We start from the raw sequence: 13,540 nt of genomic DNA, 5'->3' as shown, positions 1-13,540 counted from the left end.
CTTGAATATAATATAAGTACAATGCGGTCCACGTGTAGTGCCCAAATTCAGTCCACGTATAATCCATGCATTTATTTAATTGTTAAATCTTTTTATTCAAAGTTTAAAATGAGCTTTTAGCCATGTATGAATTATTTAAATGCATTATTTTAAATTATTCATGTTTATGTGATGCACGCTAAAATGTTTTTCAAGTTTCATATTTCAGGCGATTATTCGATGCGGGACCGAGGAAAAGAGACCGGTGACGAGTTTGGCAAATTTCAAATGCGGTATTTCATTTTAAGTTGGATTTGTGGCATTCTAAATAATTTATTTTGTATTTAACCTTTTAAAGCCTAAATTGTTTATTAAGTGATTTTGAAGCTTCAAAATTTTAAAAGTTTAATGGTTGTGTGTTTTATTTAATTGGGAGATTTTGTAAATGAGGGGATTATCTTTTAATTAGCATTTTTAATTGTTAATTTAGCATATTATTTCCCTAATTTACTAAACTCACGCACACATACATTATTACACACACCACTCACGTAAGCCACACACACATATTTCATTTGCACACACACATTCTTCCATCTCATTTTCTTGAGAAAGAAACCTAGGGTTCTAAGATACACAGCAGCCGCCCCCTCCCTCTCCATATTCTCCAGCAAATTTCAGTGATTTTATTGCAAGAAATTAGTGTCACGTTCGTCCCGGATCAATCTTCGCACTCGTTCCGCGTCGGAGTCGTCGTTTCGGTAACGTTAAACATCAAAAGTAACGTATAATCTCTCTTTTCTGCGTCGATCATGTCTTAGTATGTGTTGCGTTGTTTTTATGCGTAAAATCCATGTATGATGTGTAGTAGTTTGAGCAGGTAATTTATCGATGCGTATTGAAATAGTTTTTAGATCTAAAATCCCGTTTTTCACTGTATTTTGAGTTACTGCGATTTTTCAGTCAAGAATCTGAGATAGCTTTCAACATGAAAAATGTAGAACTTTTTGATACCTTCGATTTGATATAAGATTCGAAATTTTTGGATAAAAATTGAGTGAGTTATGGAGGTTTTCGTGAGACTGCTCAAACTGCGTTTTCAGAAAATTATGATATTGATGCGTTCTTGAAGTTTATTTGTTGCAGGCTTCGTTGGGGATCGACGGGCGATCGTTGTTGCGTCTAGGTATGATTATTATGATGTTGGGTTGGTATTTTGTATGTCGTTTAGTGTCGATAGGTACTCGAGCACCTTAGTAGTCGTAGGAATCGAGTTGGTGTCAATTACCACGTTTTTGAATTGTATGTGCCATAGGGTGAACATCATTGCTTTGGATGTTGTACGAAATTGGTTTGATGTTATAGCATGCTAGGATGGGTCTCGGGGTGTCGATTCATAGTCCGTGCCTTTGTTTCTTTCACGGTGTCATCCTTGCGAGCCTACACAGACCCCTAGACGGACCCTAGCACGGGGTCCGTGTCCTCACTTCTTCCCGAGTTTCACTTTTGCGCACCTACACGGACCCCCACCCGGACCTCAGCACCGGGTCCGTGCCTTCCCTTTTCTTCACGAGTCATTCCACCGCGCCCACACGGACCCGGAGCCGGACCTGGGCACGGGGTCCGTGTACTTGAGTTTTGGGAATATTATGGTATGCTTTGAGGTTTGATGTCTTAGTTTAGTGCAATGTTTAATAATGTCGAGTCACGGGAATTTTAGAACGTCCTAAGGAAATGTATGAACTCGTGGGTAAGCTTGACTGTTATGTTTAAGTTACACCCGTTAAGCTTATGAATTCACGTTAGTATGTTGCAGCAACGACCCTGATCGAAGTCCAACGAATCTCTCAACGCCAAATAAGTATGTTCGACGTGCAAAGAAAATATTTTAAATTTTTGAGATATGCTAAATGTCTTGTGACCAATTTATGAATGGGTTTGGAAGTCGGTGAACGTGGCCGAGGACCTCTCCACCCCGTTAAATAATGAACGGGTTTAGATCATGATTGGAAAGCGTTAAATCATGAACGTGGACCAATCAGCCCGTTAAATTATGAACGGGGATCTCATGTATGTGGCAGTGGATACGTCCCTGTCAGCCCAATACTGTGGTTTAGTCTGATCAGGCGATTATGTTATGGGTCACTAGCTTTGAAATATTCTCTACGCAAAATGATGAAGTTATGTATGTTCAAGTATGCAAGCTTGTCATGAAAAGTTTCACGATATGGCACGTCTATGTTATGTATGTACGTTCAAGTTTATTACAAGTTCAAGTTTAAGTATGTACGCCCTATTTTGAAGTTGCATGTGGTTTTATTACGTATTACACATTACTTCCAGTTTATACGTGTTGAGTCTTTAGATTCACTAGACTTGATCGATGCAGGTGAGGATGATCATGATGAGACGAGGGGTGGGGACCAAGGAGCAGGCTTGGACTGAGCAGAAGGCTAGACCCGAGGACCGCCCACGTTATTTTAAGATTTTAAGCATGAAAATATTGATACTCTGATTTTATGTTTTGGTACGAGATGTTTTGAGCCAGCTTTTCTTTCAGCAAAATTTTTATTGGTGATGGATGATTTCAAAGATATAAATTTTTATGAACGATGAGTTGACGACCGTATGGATGTTTATATTTAAGAGAATTTTTAATTTTTTTGCAAATTTTAAGTAGTAAAAGTACGGTACGTTACAGTTGGTATCAAAGCGGTGTTCTAGTAAAGGGCTGCGCCTACTGCCAGTCGCAAGAAGCTCACGAAGTCACACCTCAAGTCTGTAAGTTCTAAAGTTTTGAATTATGTTATGTAGTAAGCGCATTGTCATGATTTCAGCATGTCTACATTTTTGAGTTTAGAGTACGTGCATCTATGCTATTGTTATTATATATTTTTGCATAGTTGGTTTACGTGTTTGGTAAATTGTTGGGACAGAATGCTTCCTAGACGTGTGGTTGACCGTGAAGCGAGGGAAGAGGACAGAGAGGCCTGAAATGAGGAGAGGGCCAATACTCCACCTCCACCTCCGGATATGCAGGCTCAGATGCTCGCTGGTATGATGCAGTTCTTCGCGCAGTTTGCAGGGAACCAGGCTGCAGCGAATGCAGGGGCAAGGCCTAGACTAGAGGCGGTGTATGAGAGGTTCCAGAGGATGAATCCTAGGGAGTTTTCGGGATCTACTGACCCGATGGTGGCAGAGGGATGGATTAAGTCCATCGAAGTGATTTTTGACTACATGGAGCTGCAGGATGCAGTCCGAGTCCGTTGTGCCATATTCCTTTTAGCAGACGATGCCAGACGTTGGTGGGACAGTGCGTCGGTGGCAATTAATTTGCCGACTTTGTCTTGGACTGGATTCAAGGAAGTGTTCTTCGCCAAGTACTTCACTGAAGATGTACGATCCCGTCTTATCAGAGATTTGATGTAGCTACGACAGGGAGACAACAGCGTAGCAGACTTCGTCAGGAAGTTCGAGAGGGGTTGTTACTTTTTGCCCCTTATAACTAATGATGCACAGAGTAAGCTGAGGCACTTCATGGATGGTTTGCGGCCGATCTTGCGCCGTGATGTGAGGGTAGCTGGCCCTACTACATACGCAGTTGCCGTTTCTAGGGCTTTGGCGGCAAAACAAGACCAGCGGACATTGAGGCAGATAGGCAGGGCAAGAGGCCCTATCAAGCTCCACCGCAGCAGCAACAGCATCAGAGGTCTCAGTTCAAGAAACCTTACCAGGGACAACCAGGAAAGAAAACCCTATCAGGGACCGCCGAAAGGCAAGGGTCCTATCCAGCAGCAGGGGGCGCTTCAGAGGCCCGGTAATTTCCTAGTGTGTCAGAAATGCAATCGCCAGCATCCCGGTCAGTGCTTATGGGGATCCGGGAAATGTTTTAAATGTGGAGCTACGGATCACATGTTGAAAGAGTGCCCACATTGGAAGCAGCCAACCCAAGGGAGAGTATTCGCCATGCATGCCCAAGAGGCGAATCCAGACACTACCCTTTTGACTGGTAATTTATTTAATTCAGTACAGTATTGATTTCTTTGCCTTGCATGTTTAATTTTAATTGGGAATACTAGTGTTTTAGTTTGAATTGTGGGTGTCTTTTGTTGCATGAGGTTTATGGTAGAATTTTTGGGATATAAGTTAGTTTGTTGTGCTAACGCATCTCAGGGAATATTTTCATAAAGAGATTAGCCACAACGGCACTGATAGATTCAGGAGCCAATCACTCCTTTATCTCGGAGACTTTTGCTAATCATCTGGACATTAAGTCCATTGGCCTAGACATGAATTTTTTGGTGACAGTCCCATCCGGGGAAGAGCTGTTAGCAACCAGCGTGATCAGAGATATCGATCTGGAATTGCATGGCCATCTAGTATATGCAGATTTGATTCTACTGCCGATGCCAGAGTTCGACATTATTTTGGGAATGGACTGGCTGACAAAGAACATGGTTCTGATTGACTTCCAAAAAAGATCAGTATTGGTTAGGCCGCTGGGCATGGAACAATTCATATTTGAGCCAGCCAGATGGAGAAGTTTCCCTCGCATGATTTCGTGCATGCAGGCGAGGAGGCTGATTTCCAAGGGGTGTCAGGCCTTCTTGGCTAGTATTATTTCAGCACCTGATGTGCCCACTCCATCTTTATCCGACGTGCCAGTAGTCAGTGAATTCCCAGATGTCTTCCAAGACGATGTTTCAGGTCTTCCACCAGAGAGAGATGTGGAGTTTGCTATTGATCTCCTGCCAGGCACAGTGCCAATCTCTAAGGCACCGTACCGATTAGCTCCAGCTGAGATGTTAGAGTTCAAGCAGCAGATTCAGGAGCTTCTCGACAAGGAATTTATCCGCCCTAGTTGCTCGCCTTGGGGCGCACCAGTTCTTTTTGTAAAGAAGAAGGATGGCAGTATGAGGCTGCGCATCGATTACCGAGAATTGAACAAGGTAACGATAAAGAATAAGTACCCACTTCCTAGAATCGAGGACTTGTTTGATCAGTTGCACGGAGCTACAGTGTTCTCTAAGATTGATCTTCGATCAGGGTATCACCAGTTGAAGGTTAAGGATGCAGACGTTCACAAGACGGCCTTCAGAACCAGGTATGGGCATTACGAGTTCTTAGTGATGCCGTTTGGACTGACGAATGCTCCAACAATTTTCATGGACCTCATGAACCGAGTATTTCAGCCTTATCTTGATCAGTTCGTCATAGTATTCATTGACAATATTCTCATTTACTCGAAGAGCCATGAGGAGCATAGCCAGCATTTGAGGACATTGTTGCAGGTTTTGCAGAGTCGCAAGTTGTTTGCGAAGTTCAGTAAGTGCGAATTTTGGTTGGAGAAAGTAGCATTTTTGGGGCATATAGTATCTAGCAGTGGTATTGAAGTGGATCCAGCAAAGGTAGCAGCCGTTAAGGAATGGGTTGAGCCAAAGAATGCATCAGAGATCCGCTGTTTTCTGGGTTTATCCGGTTACTACCGTAAGTTCATTCGGGGATTTTCATCCATAGCAGTGCCACTCACTTCACTGACCAAGAAGAATGCTAAATTCGTGTGTAGTGAAGAATGCCAGAAGAGCTTCGATACTCTGAAGCAAGCTTTTGTTTCAGGGCCAGTGCTGGCCATGCCGACAGGGCAAGGTAAATTTGTGCTTTATACCGATGCATCTAAGCTCGGATTAGGCGCAGTGATGATGCAGCAGGGTCGGGTGATAGCTTATGCTTCCAGACAGTTAAAGGTGCATGAGAAGAATTACCCGACGCATGATTTAGAATTAGCCGCCGTTGTCTTTGCATTGAAGATTTGGAGACATTACTTGTACGGAAAGAAATGTTAGATATTCACCGATCATAAGAGTCTCAAGTATTTCTTCACGCATAAAGAGTTGAATATGAGACAGAAACGGTGGTTAGAGCTAGTGAAAGACTATGATTGCGAAATTAGCTACCACCCGGGAAAAGCTAATGTTGTCGCAGATGCCCCGAGCAAAAAAGTGGCAGTTGTAGCACAGTTGTCAACGCAGAAACCTCTTCAATCCGAGATTTAGAGGTTTGATTTAGAGGTTTATCGTAAGGACAGAGCTCCTAGACTGTCTAATCTGACAGTCAAGTCTGATTTACTAAACCGTATCCGGACAAGTCAGTCCTCAGATGAGCAATTACTGAATGGAGACTGAAAGACGAAGCCAAGGGCAGTGTTCTTTACACAGTGGCAGATGGAATTGTGAGATAAAGAGGCAGAATGTGGGTGCCCAGTGTTGATTCGATAAGACAGGATATTCTGACAGAGGCACATGCATCTCCGTATTCAATTCACCCAGGAGGTACCATGATGTACAAGGAAGATGTACAAGGACCTGCATATTTTATATTGGTGGCCAGGGATGAAGAGGGACATCCGCAGATTCGTATCAGAATGTCTTATTTGTCAGCAAGTGAAAGCTGAACATCAGAGGCCAGCAGGAATGCTTAAGCCGCTCCCTATTCCAGAGTTGAAATGGGATAACATCACGATGGACTTCGTCGTTGGATTGCCTAGATCAGTCAGAGGCTTTAATGCCATTTGGGTTATTGTGGATCGACTCACAAAGTCAGCTCACTTTTTGCCAGTGAAGACGACTTTCTCCATGACGCAGTATGCGGAGCTTTATATCAGGGAGATAGTCCGTTTACATGTGTTCCCAGTTTCGATTGTGTCCGACAGGGACCCGAGGTTTACGTCATCCTTCTGGAAGAGCTTACATGCAGCCATGGGGACAAAGTTGCTGTTCAGTACAGCTTTTCACCCGCGGACAGATGGCCAGTCTGAGCGAGTGATTCAGATTTTAGAGGATTTGCTGAGAGCCTGTATGATTGATTTTCAGGGGACTTGGGAGTCTAAGCTACCGCTATTGAAGTTTACCTACAACAACAGTTTCCAATCATCTATTGGTATGGCTCCCTATGAGGCGTTGTATGGACGGAAGTGCAAATTACCAGTTCATTGGGATGAAGTCGGTGAGAGAGCAGATCTTGGTCCAGAGATAGTTCAGCAGACAGCAGATGTGGTGGACAAGATTCGAGACAGAATGAAGACTGCCCAAAGCCGTCAGAAGAGCTACGCTGATAAGAGGAGGAGAGATCTCGATTTCTCCGTTGGTGATCACGTTTTTGTGAAGATTGCACCCATGAAGGGTGTTATGAGATTTGGGAAGAGAGGCAAGCTGAGTCCGAGGTTTATTGGACCGTTCGAGATTTTGGACAGAGTTGGGACATTAGCTTATCGTGTAGCCCTTCCGCCGAATCTGGCCGGGGTACACAATGTGTTCCACGTCTCTATGCTGAGGAAGTATCTAGCCAATCCTTCGCATATTCTGAGTTATGAGCCGTTGCAGCTTGCTCCAAACCTGTCATATAAGGAGCGACTGACTAAAATCCTGGACAGATAGGAGCGCAGACTCCGGAACAAAGTGACTAAGCTAGTCAAAGTTCGGTGGCTAAACCAATCGGTGGAAGAGGCCACTTGGGAGTCAGAGGCAGATATGAGAACTCGCTACCCGGAGTTGTTCGGTAAGACTTAATTTCGAGGACAAAATTTTTATAAGTGGGGAGGAACTGTAGTGCCCAAATTCAGTATACGTATAACCCATGCATTTATTTAATTGTTAAATCTTTTTATTCAAAGTTTAAAATGAGCTTTTAGCCATGTATGAATTATTTAAATGCATTATTTTAAATTATTCATGTTTATGTGATGCACGCTAAAATGTTTTTCAAGTTTCATGTTTCAGGCGATTATTCGATGCGGGACCGAGGAAAAGAGACCGGTGACGAGATTGGCAAATTTCAAATGCGGTATTTCATTTTAAGTTGGGTTTGGGGCATTCTAAATAATTTATTTAGTATTTAACCTTTTAAAGCCTAAATTGTTTATTAAGTGATTTTGAAGCTTCAAAATTTTAAAAGTTTAGTGGTTGTGTGTTTTATTTAATTGGGGGATTTTGTAAATGAGGGGATTATCTTTTAATTAGCATTTTTAATTGTTAATTTAGCATATTATATTCCCCTAATTTACTAAACTCACGCACACACACATTATTACACACACCACTCACGTAAGCCACACACACATATTTCATTTGCACACACACATTCTTCCATCTCATTTTCTTGAGAAAGAAACCTAGGGTTCTAAGATACACAGCAGCCGCCCCTTCCCTCTCCATATTCTCCAGCAAATTTCAGTGATTTTATTGCAAGAAATTAGTGTCACGTTCGTCCCGGATCATTCCTCGCACTCGTTCCGCGTCGGAGTCGTCGTTTTGGTAACGTTAAACATCAAAAGGCACGTATAATCTCTCTTTTCTGCATCGATCATGTCACAGTATGTGTTGCGTTGTTTTTATGCGTAAAATCCATGTATGATGTGTAGTAGTTTGAGCAGGAAATTTATCGATGCGTATTGAAATAGTTTTTAGATCTAAAATCCCGTTTTTCACTGTATTTTGAGTTACTGCGATTTTTCAGTCGAGAATCTGAGATAGCTTCCAACACAAAAAATGTAACACTTTTCGATACCTTCGATTTGATATAAGATTCGAAATTTTTGGATAAAAATTGACTGAGTTATGGCGTTTTTCGTGGGACTGCTCAAACTGCGTTTTCAGAAAATTATGATATTGATGTGTTCTTGAAGTTTATTTGTTGCAGGCTTCGTTGGGGATCGACGGGCGATCGTTGTTGCATCTAGGTATGATTATTATGATGTTGGGTTGGTATTTTGTATGTCGTTTAGTGTCGATAGGTACTCGAGCATCTTAGTAGTCGTAGGAATCGAGTTGGTGTCAATTACCACGTTTTTGAATTGTATGTGCCATAGGGTGAACATCGTTACTTTGGATGTTGTACGAAATTGGTTTGAAGTTATAGCATGCTAGGATGGGTCTCGGGGTGTCGATTCATAGTCCGTGCCTTTGTTTCTTTCACGGTGTCATCCTTGCGAGCCTACATGGACCCCTAGACGGACCCTAGCACGGGGTCCGTGTCCTCACTTCTTCCCGAGTTTCACTTTTGCGCACCTACACGGACCCCCACCCGGACCTCAGCACGGGGTCCATGCCTTCCCTTTTCTTCACAAGTCATTCCACCGCACCCACACGGACCCGGAGCCGGACCTGGGCACGGGGTCCGTGTACTTGAGTTTTGGGGAATATTATGGTATGCTTTGAGGTTTGATGTCTTGGTTTAGTGCAATGTTTAACAATGTCGAGTCACGGGAATTTTAGAACTTCCTAAGAAAATGTATGAACTCGTGGGTAAGCTTGACTGTTACGTTTAAGTTACACCCGTTAAGCTTATGAATTCACGTTAGTATGTTGCAGCAACGACCCCGATCGAAGTTCAACGAATCCGTCAACGCCAAGTAAGTATATTCGACGTGCAAAGAAAATATTTCAAATTTTTGAGATATGCTAAATGTCTTATGACCAATTTATGAATGGGTTTGGAAGTCGGTGAACGTGGCCGAGGACCTCTCCACCCCGTTAAATCATGAACGGGTTTAGATCGTGATTGGAAAGCGTTAAATCATGAACGTGGACCAATCAGCCCGTTAAATTATGAACAGGGATCTCATGTATGTGGCAGTGGATATGTCCCTGTCAGCCCAGTACTGTGGTTTAGTCTGATCAGGCGATTATGTTATGGGTCACTAGCTTTGAAACATTCTCTACGCAAAATGATGAAGTTATGTATGTTCAAGTATGTTCAAGTATGCAAGCATGTCATGAAAAGTTTCACGATATGGCACGTCTATGTTATGTATGTACGTTCAAGTTTATTACAAGTTCAAGTTTAAGTATGTACGCCCTATTTTGAAGTTGCATGTGGTTTTATTACGTATTACTCGTTATTTCCAGTTTATACGTGTTGAGTCTTTAGACTTACTAGACTTGATCGATGCAGGTGAGGATGATCATGATGAAACGAGAGGTGGGGACCAAGGAGCAGGCTTGGACTGAGCGGAAGGCTAGATCCGAGGACCGCCCACGTTATTTTATAATTTTAAGCATAAAAATATTGATACTCTGATTTTATGTTTTGGTACGAGATGTTTTGAGCCAGTTTTTCTTTCAGCAAAATTTTTATTGGTGATGGATGATTTCAAAGATATAAATTTTTATGAATGATGAGTTGACGACGGTATGGATGTTTATATTTAAGAAAATTTTTAATTTTTCCGCAAATTTTAAGTAGTAAAAGTACGGTACGTTACACCACGAGTCTAGTAGATAATGAAATTCATTATAAAATGTACTATATATTCTAAATTGTTTACAATTAGGTTCAGCAGACTAAAATAAGGATAAAGGTCATTGGAACTTGAGACTAGTATTTGTGAAGTAAACGTCGATTTCATTAGTAAGGATATGAAGATGTCCATTCAAAAATATGTGTATTTCATTAGTAAGGATATGAAGATGTCCATTCAAAAATATGTGTGCTCATTTCATAAGACACTAAGCAACCTTCACTTGGACTTTCCAAGTGGTTATCACTTATTGAGTGGCTAAGTATGTGGTTATAGTTGTACACCATTTTTCTTAGATCCAGAACAATGTGGAGGCTCTACTATAGCATGAACTTTGATCAATTTACCGACTCCATTGAGGACCATTAGGTGGTGAGATTGAGTGTAATTTCAAAATTCTTAGGAGCCAATTTATTGTAGCCGAGGATCCATCGCTCACTCACAGGTGTGGATATCCTATACAATATTATGAGTTAATAGTACAAGGAAACTCTAGCCATAGTAAAACTTGTGCATTTTGGAAATGTGTTTCTTTAGTTTCAGATATCATGTCCTTATTATTGCTCAAAAATATATCACATTATTATCAAATTCATTAGCAACTATTGATATACCAATTGTTGCATATTCGATCCGGATATATGAGTGAATGGACCGTACTTTACGCTGACCATAACTTAGTGATTCTTGTAGAAAATATCAGTAATACCTAGTGGGCACGGGACGAGGCTACTAGACGCTCTTACCATTATCCAGTGGGTGCAATCAGAATTAAGTTATGACATTTTTATCAAGGAATTGATTATAAGAATGAGACTTATTAGGGTAAGCTCGATTAAGAACAAAATTTCTAAAACACATGAGGTTGTGAACCCACGTCTAGCTGTTTTCCTGAATCACTGACGGTCACACAAGTATTAGATTTTGTGTTCTCATTGATATATTCAAATTCAATAAGTTGAATTTGGAGACTTTAGGTTGATGGGTATCAAACGTATTCCTTATAAAAGAGTTTATAATTATATATTTCATTATTGAAAGTTGTACAAGTTAGCTTGATTGCAAATTAGGCAAGGAGAGTGCAACTGCTTAATTTAGTGAAATAAGTTAAAAATTAGGCAGTTGTAAAAATTGAATCATTTGAAATTTTGTCATTCGAAATATTCGTTTTGCATTACATGAACGAGATTTGTACCTTCTTTACATTGATGTTGCAGATCGATCGGAGTTTTAAGAAGTTCACAATTATTTAATTAGTGAATTCAAAATATGCTATTAAATAATAATTGACTAGTAATGACTACTATGTAAGATTCTCGTGGAATATTCTAGAGAAGTCTAAAGTTAATTAACTAAATTGATTACGTAATTGAATAATAGTTATTTAATTATGCTAAATCATGTATTATAAAAATTGATCATTGTTTAATTATACATAGTATTTTCAATAGTGAAAATACTTCAGAATTTTGAATAATGAAAATGAACAATCCTGATCCAAGAAAAAATCTAGTAATATCCAGAGAGTTGAAATTCAAAGAAGTGGATGTTCATAAGACGGCCTTCAGAACTCGTTATGGGCATTACGAATTCCTTGTGATGTCATTTGGGTTAACAAACGCGCCAGCGATCTTCAAGGATCTCATGAATCGCGTATTTCATCCGTTTTTGGATCAATTTATTATTGCGTTCATTGACGACATTAAGATCTATTCAATTTATCGTTAGGAGCATAGTCAACATCTGAGGACGGCACTACAGGTGCTTCGAGATCGTAATTTGTTTGCCATTCAGGAAGTGTGATTTCTGGCTGGAGAATGTGGAGTTCTTATGCCAGATTATTTTGAGGGATGGAGTATAGGTCGACCCGTCTAAGGTCGAAGCTATGAAGGAGTGGTCAGTTTCTTAAGATTGGCTGGTAATTTTCGCAAGTTTATCAAGGGCTTCTCGTCTATTGCAGTGCCTATGACAGCTTTGACGAAGAAAAATATCAAGTTTGTGTGGAGTGCCTAGTGTTAGAGCAGTTTTGAGAAGTTGAAGCAAGCACTTACTGTAGCACCAGTTCTAGCGATGCTTACCGGGCAAGGAGATTATGTGTTATCCACCGAAGCTTAGAAGCTCGGTTTGGGTGCCGTGCTGATGCAAAATGATAGGGTGATCGCCTATGCATCAAGACAGCTGAAGATTCATAAGAAGAACTATCCGACGCACGACCTTGAATTAGCTGCAATTTTTTTTGCATTGAAGATCTGGAGACATTACTTGTATGGTGAGAGGTGCAAGAATTTCACCAATTTGAAGAGCCTCAAAAATTTCTTTACTGAGAAAGAGCTGAACATGAGGTAGAGGCGATGGTTGGTCTTGGTTAAGGACTACAATTGGGACATTAGCTATCACTCAAGAAAAGCTAATGAGGTGGCCGATGCATTGAGGAGGAAGACAGCAGTGGTAGGCCATTTAGCTTTGGAGGTAGCAGTACAGAAACCTCTCTAGAAAGAAATTTAGAGGTACGACCTAAAGATTTATGCGAGTGGCCACGCTCCAAGATTATCTACTTTGCAGTCCATTCTGAGAGACCGCATTCGTACTGAGAAGTCTAATGATGAGCAGTTGCGAAAGTGGAAGATGAGGGCCGAATCAAAGGGCAGCACTTTGTATTTTGTGTATGATGACATTGTTAGATATAGAGGCTGTTCATGGGTGCATAATGGTGATTCGTTGAGAGTCGAGTTATGATGGAGGGACTTGCTTCGCCGTACTCTATCCATCCAGAGAGTACGAAGATGTACAAAGACCAACAGTTACTCTATTGGTGCCCGGGTATGAAGAGAGACATTCAGAAGTTTGTCTTAGAATGCCTAACTTGTCAACAGGTGAAGGCAGAGCATCAGAGACCAACTAGGTTGATGAGGCCGCTCCCCATTCCCAAGTGGAGAGTGGAGAATATTACGATGGACTTCATGGTTGGTTTGCCGAAACAATTGAAGGGCTACGCTACTATTTGGGTTATCGTGGATCGTCTAACTAAATTAGTTCTTTTCCTGCCAGTGAAGAAGACATACTCTATGTCACAGTATGCCGATCTGTATATTTGAGAGATAGTCAGACTGCATGAGATTCCAGTGTCTATGTTATCAGACAGAGATCCACGCTTCACTTTATCGTTCTGAAAGAGTCTTCATTCCGCTATGGGGACCAAGCTGCTGTTTAGTACGGCCTTTCATCCCCAGGCTGCATGCCAATCGGAGAAAGTGATCCAAAATTTGG

At 41.2% G+C, this 13,540-nt stretch overlaps 1 protein-coding gene across 1 annotated transcript; it reads left to right on the top strand.

Annotated features, from left to right (window-relative positions):
• Positions 1 to 12,412: 12,412 nt before the first annotated feature.
• LOC142541882 (uncharacterized) lies at positions 12,413 to 13,009 on the top strand. Its single transcript, XM_075648337.1, has 3 exons — positions 12,413 to 12,615; positions 12,664 to 12,742; positions 12,836 to 13,009. The coding sequence occupies exons 1-3, from the start codon at positions 12,413 to 12,415 to the stop codon at positions 13,007 to 13,009; spliced, it is 456 nt and encodes a 151-aa protein (XP_075504452.1).
• The last annotated feature ends 531 nt before the right edge of the window (positions 13,010 to 13,540 follow it).

This window comes from Primulina tabacum, chromosome 4, assembly GCF_025594145.1.
Source record: "Primulina tabacum isolate GXHZ01 chromosome 4, ASM2559414v2, whole genome shotgun sequence".
Lineage (NCBI taxonomy): Eukaryota > Viridiplantae > Streptophyta > Magnoliopsida > Lamiales > Gesneriaceae > Primulina > Primulina tabacum.
Note: the sequence above shows the minus strand (reverse complement) of the source record. Positions and strands in the feature narration are given on the sequence as shown.

Bases quoted from the DNA above. Each gene is read 5' to 3' on its own strand.
- LOC142541882 (XM_075648337.1), top strand. From the start codon at position 12,413: ATGCAAAATGATAGGGTGATCGCCTATGCATCAAGACAGCTGAAGATT. The intron at 12,616-12,663 runs GTAGAGGCGATG...TTGGGACATTAG, and splicing joins GAGAAAGAGCTGAACATGAG to CTATCACTCAAGAAAAGCTA. The intron at 12,743-12,835 runs GTAGCAGTACAG...TCTACTTTGCAG, and splicing joins TAGGCCATTTAGCTTTGGAG to TCCATTCTGAGAGACCGCAT.